This window comes from Hydra viridissima, unplaced genomic scaffold (genome assembly GCF_058129835.1).
Source record: "Hydra viridissima isolate aposymbiotic clone 2 unplaced genomic scaffold, HvirCarnegie_v1 scaffold_10, whole genome shotgun sequence".
In the NCBI taxonomy this organism is placed as follows: domain Eukaryota; kingdom Metazoa; phylum Cnidaria; class Hydrozoa; order Anthoathecata; family Hydridae; genus Hydra; species Hydra viridissima.
Genome location: NW_028324309.1, coordinates 17,004,573 through 17,015,567, shown reverse-complemented (window position 1 = coordinate 17,015,567; position 10,995 = coordinate 17,004,573). Strand labels below are relative to the sequence as shown.

Below are 10,995 nucleotides of genomic sequence, written 5' to 3'. Positions count from 1 at the left end.
AACGATTTTCTTTATTGGACTGTGTTTTGGACAAGTTTTAGTAATAATTTAACTAAAAGACTGAGTGAATTTGGGTACTGCTTTTACAGAAATCCTATCCCCCTTCATTTATAGGAATGAAATTAAAAATGGAACTTAATTTTTAGAGGAATAGAAAAAAGAAATTAAGACGGAATTTGAAATTGTAGTGGAAAATCATGATGAAAATTAACTTAAAATAGACAGTAAGATATTTCTTTTAATGAAATTGAAAGTTGTAATTTAAAAGGAATAGAAACTAAAAACGAAACTTTCAATGGAATTAATCATATTTTCATTTCGTTAAGAATTTCCACAGAATTTTTTAGTAATTCCTTGTATTATTTCGGTGTGAAAACTTTTGCTCGTATCGAATGATATATATTAACTAGATGTCTAACATCACAAAAATTCTGTAAGAAAAAGTGAAGCAAGCGTTTAATGCCGGTAACCCCTTTATTTAGACTGACAATAATTCATTTTTGTTTTGCTTTTATTTACAATTGCGTCATTTCAGGCTGGCAAAAAATCTGCTTCACTGCGTAAGCGCATCTAGTTAATATATATCATTCCTCGTACCTTACCAACATGTTACTTTCTTTCCTTAGGTATATTCTTAATTCTTATGCATTAGCTTATTCTTATAACATTTCTTAAAATCAATCTTGATATTCTTACAATGACTTCAAACTTGTACTTAGAATTCAGCTACCATGTTATTGAGAAACTCGCACATTTATATTTCTTCTTAAAGTTGTCTTTTTACTGAGAAAATGATTTAGTAAATTTATCTGACCAAATTTAACACAGGAGGGAGGAATAAAAACAGATTTCAGACCGCCTAACAAATAAGTTTATATTTAAAAATGAACACAGGGATGATGATGCGCCCAACTTTTAATTTACGCTAAACAAAGCCAGAAGAGTTTTCATTCTTAGAAAGATCTTGGTACCTGTTTAAATCAGGCGAACTTGCCTTAATTTAATAGGGTCCAATCCAATTTCTTCTTGTGCCCTTACTTTAGAAAAAGTTTGAGTTTTGTAGATTTTGCTGTGGATCAAAAACAGGTATCAGAGGTAAATCCATGGATAAAGAATTTACCCTCGTTCTTTTTTTGAAAACTTCAGTATAAAAACAAACAAAAGAAAGGTAAAAACATAAAACGAGTATTTTCACATTACTTCATACAGAGTGATTCAGATCGATTACAAATGTTATAGATTTTGGAGATGTAGAAACTGAACGCATGTTCCCACCAATTGCATCCAGAGTGTAAAATCAGACTTGTCAGTGTAGCAGGTTTTGAGTTGAAATTTAAAGTATCAACTTTCTTTAGAAGTGGTGATCTTATTGAATTCTACACTCGGTAAATTGCTGACATCGGCATTACTGATTTCCATTCCTAATTAAACTGGTTAATATGCAATGGTAAGGGAATTAAAACTGGTTGAGAAAGGTGATATACTTGAAAAACCTGAAGTGATTAGCAGGTTTTGTGAATAATTTACCATTCATTGTAATCACGAGGGTTTTACACGATTCATTTAAATTAGTTTAATATAGGTACAAAATTAGTTAAAAAAAGAAAAAACGGGGAACTATTTGGAAATAATTTTCCCTATTTGGTTTAATTTTTCAAAGAGAAATCTGTCTATACCCGCAAATATTATACCAAGAACAAATGAAAAAACATGTATAGTTGATAAATTTTTATGCTGTAAGCACACATGTACCACCAACACTTTTTATCTTCTCTTCAGCCTTGCGACTGAAGAATTTAGCTTTAACAATCACAGGCTGTTTAGGAAGTATTCCTTTTCCAAGGACCTTGTAATAACCCTAGAACAAAAGAATTTATTTTAATAGCATTCTATCTAGAAATTATTTATATAAATAACTAATATCTGGACAAAATTTTTTACTGTGTAAACCAATTATCAAATTGATTATAATGATCAAGAATTTAGTAAATATATATATAAATCAGGTTAACACCTTGGTATTTACTTTGAAATAACTTAATTTATATAAAGAAAGCTGGCTTATACAGGGTAAAAGACTGAACTTTTGATCTCTGAAGCAGTATTAATTTAAGGAGAAAAAAGAAAAAAAGAAAAAAAAATTTGAGTTACTCACAGCTTGGACACAGTCAATAACAGGAACAGCACCATCCTTTTTTGCGGCATAGTTTACTCTAGTCTGTTCACTTACTAAAGTCCAGAGTTTATCTAAGTTCACTGCTGGTGAATGGAATTTATTTTGAGTTTTGTGGAAATATCGCATACCAACTTTACCAAAGAAACCAGGATGGTATTTATCCATCAAAATTCTGTGGTGATGCTGACCACCAGCCTTACCGCGACCACCAGGATGCTTTCTGTGTTTACCTAAATTAGTATGCAAAGTTAAAAAGACACAGTCATTATCAAACTTTTCAGAATTAGTTACAACTTTGATATAGTTGACAACTTTTATTTAAAATTTTAGTGTCAGTATTTATTTAAAACACCCTAACATGGTAATATGCCAGAAATATATATCCAAGCAATAACGAAGATAAGAACACTTGAAATATGTACCACAATAAAAAAAAATTCAAACCTTATAGCTTAGATACAGGTTTATTCTCTGAACAAATTTAGCTATACATTAGGGTTGTACATTGTACATGCCAATAACTAACTTTAACTATATCAACTATTTTATTTGTTTATTTTTATTGCCAAAAACAACATTTACCAAAAAACAATTAAACTGAGTTATTGAACAATTGAGGACATAAGTGGATGAAGGCGCTGTTGCAAAAATATAAAATTCCACTTTTTTACACAAATAAAAGTGTTAAGTAACGCTCTTTCACATGAACATAATGACACCGCACAAAAATGTACTAAAATACAATTTTTACAGTGGATGAAGGAGTTATGTTTTTATGTATAAATAAAAACATAACTCCTTCCAACTTACATCTGCGTTAAATCGTGTTATGGGTGAATTAATTATGTATTAATTCACCCATCACACGATTTAACACGGATGCAAGTGTTAAGGGACAGTTCCATATTGGTGTAACATAACACCTTCATCCACTTATGTCTTCAATTAGTTTTATAACTAAAAAAGATCTGCTTCTCTTTAAAACAAACTTCTTTTAGTTTTAAAAACTGTTATTATTCTGTAGAAATGTTTTAAGTAGTACTGAAAAATATCTTAAAAATAAGCAGTATTACCACTTATTCTTAAGTTCTTATCGAGATTTTAAAACTTGTTCTAAGCTTGTACTAACATTTAAAACATCTTTACAACTTTTACAGTAACAATTTGTGTAAGATATAAACAGCTACTGCCAAGTTAAGCTCAATTCTTATAAACATATCTCCACTAAGAATAGTCACCTGAGTATAGATTTGACATCAAATATATATTGATTACAAATTTTTTTTCATTTGAGGTCAATTCTAACCAAATAATATATTTATTTTTTATGATTCTTCAAGAAATTTGACTACAACAAAGCATTAATACTTTTAATAATAATCTATATTAATACTTTGATTTAAAAGTGGTAATAGCACATTATTTATCAAAATTGTGTTAATAATATTAGCAGATATTTGGCTGGAGTTCGTAAAGACTTTTGAAATTTATATTTTGATTTTCTCATGTTTAATTAGTGTATTTATACAATGTAAACTTTGTTAGGAAGAATTTTTAAAAAGAAATTTCTTAACAGTGATTTTACTAAAAACATAATATGCTATAGACCATTTTCAGAGTTAAAATATAAATTAGATGTTAAATGTACAAAGACAATATTTAAATCCATTATTATATAACTATAGTATATCAATCGTTTTTCAACCTAATGAGTTAAGCTAAATTTCGAAATTTATACGTCCTCAGAACAATGTGTCAACAATTTATTTCAGAGGATTGACAGATTTTAATTGCTCATCATAGGAGTAGGTAGTTAACAACCAAAAATAATGCTTAAAGCTGCGTACCGACTCGACCATGTCCAGCACTAACATGTCCTCTCTTCTTTCGGTTCTTCTTAAATCTGGTGGTCTAAAAAATTCAAATGCGCATAATTCAAAATCTAAACTAAAAACTACATGAATGGTTAATGCTTAAATAATATTCCAAGGAATACAACTATATTTCAAAATGAATTTCAGCTGCGATTCGCAGGATAATACGAGATTGCAAATGATGATTTCTTCATGGGTTTAGCACACTTACCATTTTTAAGAAATTAAAGGGTCGCTGCAGAGACTTCGGCGACTGATGAAAATATCGGTAAAGTTTACGGTACCGATTTGCCTTTGTTAGGTACGTAGCGTATTTAGTCACTGATCTCTATAATAACTGGATAGCGCAACTCCGAGCAAAACTTCTTATTTTTTGACGCCAAAATCGCCATATTGGAAAGCCCCAAAAATTTTAATCCCGTAAGCTTTAAGTTCTGTTTTTCGGCTTATCGCTTTATCGCTTTATCGCACATTTCAGATTTCATTGTTCTGGGGCTTTCCAATATGGCGATTTTGGCGTGAATTTTGATATTAGAGATGCGCTATCCAGTTATTATAGAGATCAGTGGTATTTAGTTCGTAGTGTAAAGTTCTCATCTAAATTCATTACTTTGCTTCAGCTTGTAATAGTTTCACGTTTTCTTGATTTAAGTAAATTAAAAAATCTATGAAATGTAAAAAATGTAAAAAATGTAAAAATGTATTGCTACAATTACTTTCTCTGCTTTCAGTTGAAGACCAAACATTTCCAAATTGACGATAGTTAATGATTTTTCGTTCTTTAGCGCATAAAAATTATGTGAAACTTTTCAAACTGACGTACACTAATGCTGAACAGTAGATATTTTTTCTGGCATTTGTAACACCATCTTTTGATGATGCAGCTTAAAACTTTAACCTAATTTTACGCTTTATACGCAACGCATATTTTAAACTTTTTCAAAACCAATGTCCAGAGTTGGTCTTTTTTAGGGATAACTTGTGGTTTCTAAGTTAGGTAGTGGTTTTGGATGAGGTTTTAATCTTAGATCAAGCGTGAAATGATCAGTAAGAACTCCTCCAAGTGCCATGGAACTTCAAATTGAACTGTTGCTCGTTTGACCATTGAAATCGAACTTTTTTTTTGCAGTTGCAGTTTTTCTTGTTGTTGCAGTTTTGGTTTTACATATTCTTCATTCTGTTTACATCTTCTTTCTGTTTCTATCTTCTTCTTTCTGTTTTCATAAAAGAATGTGCATAATCTGTATCCATACATTTGCGTGTCGTATTATTGCAAAAGGATTATCTGTCTTTGTTTTTGCCATTTCTCAAAATTTTGACCGAACTTTTTTAACTAAAAATAAATTTACATTATGTAAAAACTAAAATACATATAGATTAATGTTGCGAAGACTTGTTATAGATTTTTTTAAAAAATGCTACTTAAACAAGTTTAAATTGTTCAAAATTACTACTAATTTAAAAAATCCATAAACTTCTTCCTAGCCAGAATATTAATACCCTATTTATACTTTATTTTACCTCATTTATCTTCAGTATCACCAAGCTTTAGAGCGAACTTCACGGCTAAAAGAAAGGAACTTAATGTCTCAAAATTTCTGAATTACAAAAGTTTGGATTGGTGCTAGTCATTTGTAATGGTGGACTTTTTGAAGAGAAAAATACGAATAAATACTCAAGGAAGACGTTTCATTAAAACGTTTATATTTATGCCACAAAATTTGCACTTTTACACATTGAAAATAAATTTGCCATCCAATTCCTATTGCTCATTCAATTATTATATATTATTATTTTATTATATATTATATATTACTATATTGCTCATTCAATTATTTTGAAAGAGGCTTATGATAACTTAAAATATACTTTAGGCAAAGTTAAATCAATGATCATTGGTTTATCTGTACTGGTTTTAAAGTAGTCGCTATTCTTTGCGGTTTAAGCAGGCTATACAAATTTCGTTTGTTTAAAAGGGACAGTCGAGTTAAAGGAGAATATTACAGCAGAATAGAATGGCCGTAAAAAAAATTAATTACAAATTGGTGCTCTTAAAGTGTTAAGGTGAGCTTCCACTCATCCGTTTTAGCTACGGGAAAGGGATGGGAAAACTAATCACGTCAGCATGTGCAGTGAGTAATTTTCAAAGTTATATTATAAACTGCGCATGCTCACGTGATTAATTTTCCCATCCCTTTCCCTTTCCCGTAGCTAAAACGGATGAGTGGAAAACCATCTGTAACCGTGAGTCATTTGTGGCTAAGAAAACATCGTCATCACTTTATTTGAAATTAGCATTCATATAAAAATTTGTGAAAACCTTAGATCACAACTTGAAATAAAAATAACCTGGTTTTTTTGAAGTCTTTTAAAAAAAAAAAATTTTTTTTTATTTTTCAGTTTAAATAATTAGTCAGTGTTTCTGAAACTTTATGGTACAATCGCTATCTTTAAATAAATTTTATGTTAACCCCCTGCACATTGAAAAAATGTCATTTTTGTTTAACTTTGCGCGTCTGCTTTTGTCCAACCTCGCGCTCCAAGTTTTAAATAAGTTGATAAAAGTGAACACAATGCATTTCTTAATCAATATATATATATACAAATTACATGAACAAAACATGAAAAAACCGACTTCGCGTTGAGTATTACTAAACGTATTTGCTGGCTCTCTTAATTGCATCCGAGAAACAATAGATGCACAATATAAAAGATCTGTGTTATAGTGGCGTCTTTATGGTGCTTGCTGTAGTTAAGGGATTTGGTTTAAAGATAAGTTCAACCTTTCATAATTTGCTTAATAAAAAAAAAAGGTTGTAGATTTAAACGATCAAATAAAACTGCAATACTATATAAACTGTAATATTAGAAGTTCCAGCCCCAAATCTAAACAACACAGGTTTTGTATCGACATTTAGAAATAAATATGCCTGTTAACTACGCGTCACAAATTCGTGCGACGTTTATCAATAGGTAAGAAAATAATTGATTTGAAATTTTTTAAAGAATCTTCTTCTAAATTGAGGCGAGGTTGGATTACAAAGGGCCTTTTATATGTATATATATATATATATATATATATATATATATATATATATATATATATATATATATATATATATATATATATATATATATATATATATATATATTGTTAGAAACGTAATTTCAATGTCGAACAAACACAATAACCCCCGTATTTCGTAGAGAATTTTGTTTCCTCTAACCACCCCAAAAGACTCATCCAACTTTTATGAGGCGAAGTGAAAGAATAGCGATCAAACGTCTGGTAAGCCTGGATCATGCAGAAAATCTAAAATTATGTCTGTTCCTCTAAACTTTTCTCTTTTGCAGGAAAGTTTAGGGGAACTCTAGTTTATTTATTGATTTATTGTGTCTCTAACTATAAAAAGAACTAACTATTAACTTTAAAATATATTTAATTTTTAAACTTACAAACATATAATAAATTGTTTCAAAAAAAGCATATTTCAGAATATTAACAAAAAGTTATGCTAAAATTATGCAACACATGCAAGCTGTGAAAAAAAACAACAACATAGAACCTAAATCTCATCATTATACTTTTGACAATTCTTTGAAACTACGCCCTTTAACCAAGTTATTGGACAGTTCATACTCTAATACATTTATTCATTGAGTTATTAAGAGCTAAAAAAGATCCATCATCCTAACAGAAGACTCAGAATAGAAACAGAGTAGTAGCTTCATACAAAGCATTAGCTCTAATACTGTTTATATACAATGGGGTAGGCAGGATGTATAGACAGCCCAATTGTGATCTGTTAAATTCTTATCCTTAACATATATACTACTGGACTGAACTTAGTCTACATTCAGACTGACTCAGTACAAGCAATCAGTTGATGTGTTTGCAGTATGGTCTTTAAGGCCTAGTCGACGCTAATTAATTGTTTAAACAATCTTAGAGTATTCTGACTTGTCTATTATATTTGGAAAACAAACGGAGATAAATACCTTATGCGACCGTAAATTTCGTAAAAAATTCGTTTTTTAACAAAGTTAATGAAGAATGAAAACATGCAGTTGAACAAAAAACTTTATTTAGTAAGAAGTGTTAAGAATTACATTTACCAAATTTTTATTCAATATGTCCTCTCTCAGTATCACAACTATAAGTCAACTCCTGAATCTGAAACAGATAGTCTGAATATAATCTTTGGGCATCTTGTCTCACTCCTTCTTAATAGCAGCATTCAGGGATTTTAAACTGTTATGGGGATGTTGACGACCCCTTGACTCCACATACCCCAAGATTGAATAATCAAGAGGTGACAAATCTGGAGATGCAGCAGGCCATAACATTTTTGACCAGTGTTTTGGCAAGTTCTCCTGGAACCACCTCTGGGTCTTCTGAGATGTATGTGGAGGTGCTCCATCCTGCTAAAACACAACATTGTCATCTGAAAAATACTGGGCATCAATCAAGGGTTTGACATGGTTCTCCACAATTCGAATGTACTTATTGGTACCAACTTTCTGATCAGATTTTATGATAACCGGAAGAATTTTGAGGCCATCAGATGAAATGAGGCCAAACATCATGACTGAAGCCGCATGTTTGGCATTAAATGTATACTTTACGTGCTCTGGGACTGTCCGGACAGGTTAATGACTAACAAAACGATTGATTCTGCTGTTTGAGACAGAATCAATAGTAAACAATTTCTTATCAGAGAAGAGGATTGTCGTTTTTCTTTCTTTCAGGAGACTCAGAATTTTTTTTACCTTACAAATCTTATTCTTTTAACACTTGCAGAAATCTGGTGTTTCTTAATCCTGGCTCTTGACTTTGCCTTCAGATCTTTCCTGAACACATTTCTGATGGTGTGCTCACTGACTGATAGCTCTTTTCATTGACCGTGTTGGATTCCGAGAATTTCAATCTTAGACTGCGATGATCAAATGATGAGACCAAATTTACCTCTTCAAACCACTGCCAAACTTCCTCTGAACATGACCAATTTAAAAACGTTTAATCAAGTTTAAACAGTACTCAAAGGCTTTGCTTAGCATCTTAGCAATTTCTTTGGGCGTGGTGCCATTCATGGAAGATGTCAATGATGGGCTACTTTTACTACTTATCTTTTTATGCTTTTTTCATTTATTTTTATTTTCAAAGATTTTTGCGTCAACAATAACAAACTATGTGCTTAAAAATTACAACGGAACATTTACTTTGAATCACCAAGCTGATTAAGAAATTTGTGGTTGCATACGGTATCACAATAATTAGTTGAAAATGTGATTTATATCTGACATAAATTTATATTGAAAAAATATGATATATATATATATATATACATATATATATATATATATATATATATATATATATATATATATATATATATATATATATATATATAATGAATAAAACATGATTTGACTTTAATTCTTCGCAGATAGTGATTTATTGAGTCTCTGCTGCCCCAAAGATACAAAAAAACAAAGATGCTTGGTGAATCTCCAATCCAAAATAAAAACCAATCACCTTAAAGATTTAACACGCATCTTTCTTGTAGCAAACATAGATTATCTTTTGCAATAAAGTTTTAACTTTGCTGCAGTCTACTTGTTAGTGTACAGTTTATCAGACTGGTCTTGAAGGCGGTTGATTTCCATTGTGAAGTAGAACAGTTTTAATAGGCTAAAGTTTATCATGTGAATTCAATCCTATACACGATATCAGGATAGGCTAACTATTCATTGCTATTTATCTTCTTGTAACCCCAAACAACCGCTATGCAAAAGGAACACTCATTCAGATGGTTTGTTAGTTCTCTCCATATTTTGGCGAATAAAAATAGCATACTTTTCTTAGTGCCTCTTATCCATGCTCAAAATAGTCTTTTGCAACAGGCACAGATCACATGAGGAAGTTGGTAATACATTGTATCCCTTGAACCTGTAAATTTTGCTTAAGCAGGTCCAATTTACACCCATAAACGTAGCAGAAACAGTTCTCTAGTAATTTACAATATCTAGAAGTAAATATCACAGGTGGTTATAAAATATAACAAAAAGAAATAATAATTGTATCTATAATAAATTTTTTTAAAAAAAATAACAACACAAGAACAAATTAAAGTAACGTGAAATTAAACATCACCATGAAAACTGTCGAATCATGTAAAAAAACTTCGAAGAAGAATTCAATATTTTGATGACGTAATGAAAGTATTTATGTCAATGGTAAACACGAGGGAGTTGGAAAACAACCTACAGATTCTATTTCGAATGTAAACTACATGTAGCTTCTAAGTTTAGAAATCTAAGAGAATTATATTACTTAGGTCAAAAAACTTTGGCGTAAAGTTCACTTAGTAAAGAAATTTCATTCGCATTTTTGATAAAAGTTTTCATACGAAATACTTGGACAATCAACGTTTTAATCAACTCAGCTGTACAACGTCAAAACACAGTATCTGTATTTTTCATAACTTCATAATATGAAGTTTCAAGTGATAAGTATATATATATATATATATATATATATATATATATATATATATATATATATATATATATATAGTATGAAGTTAAGTTGGCGGCCCAACGTACTTTACAAAATCATTTTCATATCAAGTTATGAAAAATACAAATACTGTGTTTTGACGTTGTACAGCTGAACTGTTGTTTTCTGTATCGACTTTACAAAGCTCGAAAGCAGCTGTAAGCAACTATAAATTATAAAGAATAAAGGCTACTCAACAAAATATTGATGTTAGTTTTAAGCAACTAAAAGGCTATACAGTAATCGAGAATATATTTTCTTTTATCTTTTTTTTAATTCGTGACAAAATTTATTTGAACATTAGTTGATTGAAAAATGCTCGAATGAACAACGAGCGTGATGTTCGAAAAATAACGAGAATTAACGATATATCGTAAGTTAAGAAT

At 30.2% G+C, this 10,995-nt stretch overlaps 1 protein-coding gene across 1 annotated transcript; it reads right to left on the bottom strand.

Annotated features, from left to right (window-relative positions):
• Positions 1-1,715: 1,715 nt before the first annotated feature.
• Positions 1,716-4,378, bottom strand: LOC145181522 (large ribosomal subunit protein uL15-like). Its single transcript, XM_080056627.2, has 4 exons — positions 4,262-4,378; positions 4,024-4,087; positions 2,156-2,406; positions 1,716-1,858 (listed from the first exon to the last, which is right to left on the bottom strand). The coding sequence occupies exons 1-4, from the start codon at positions 4,262-4,264 to the stop codon at positions 1,730-1,732; spliced, it is 447 nt and encodes a 148-aa protein (XP_079912753.1). The 5' UTR covers positions 4,265-4,378; the 3' UTR covers positions 1,716-1,729.
• Between the last annotated feature and the right edge of the window lie 6,617 nt (positions 4,379-10,995).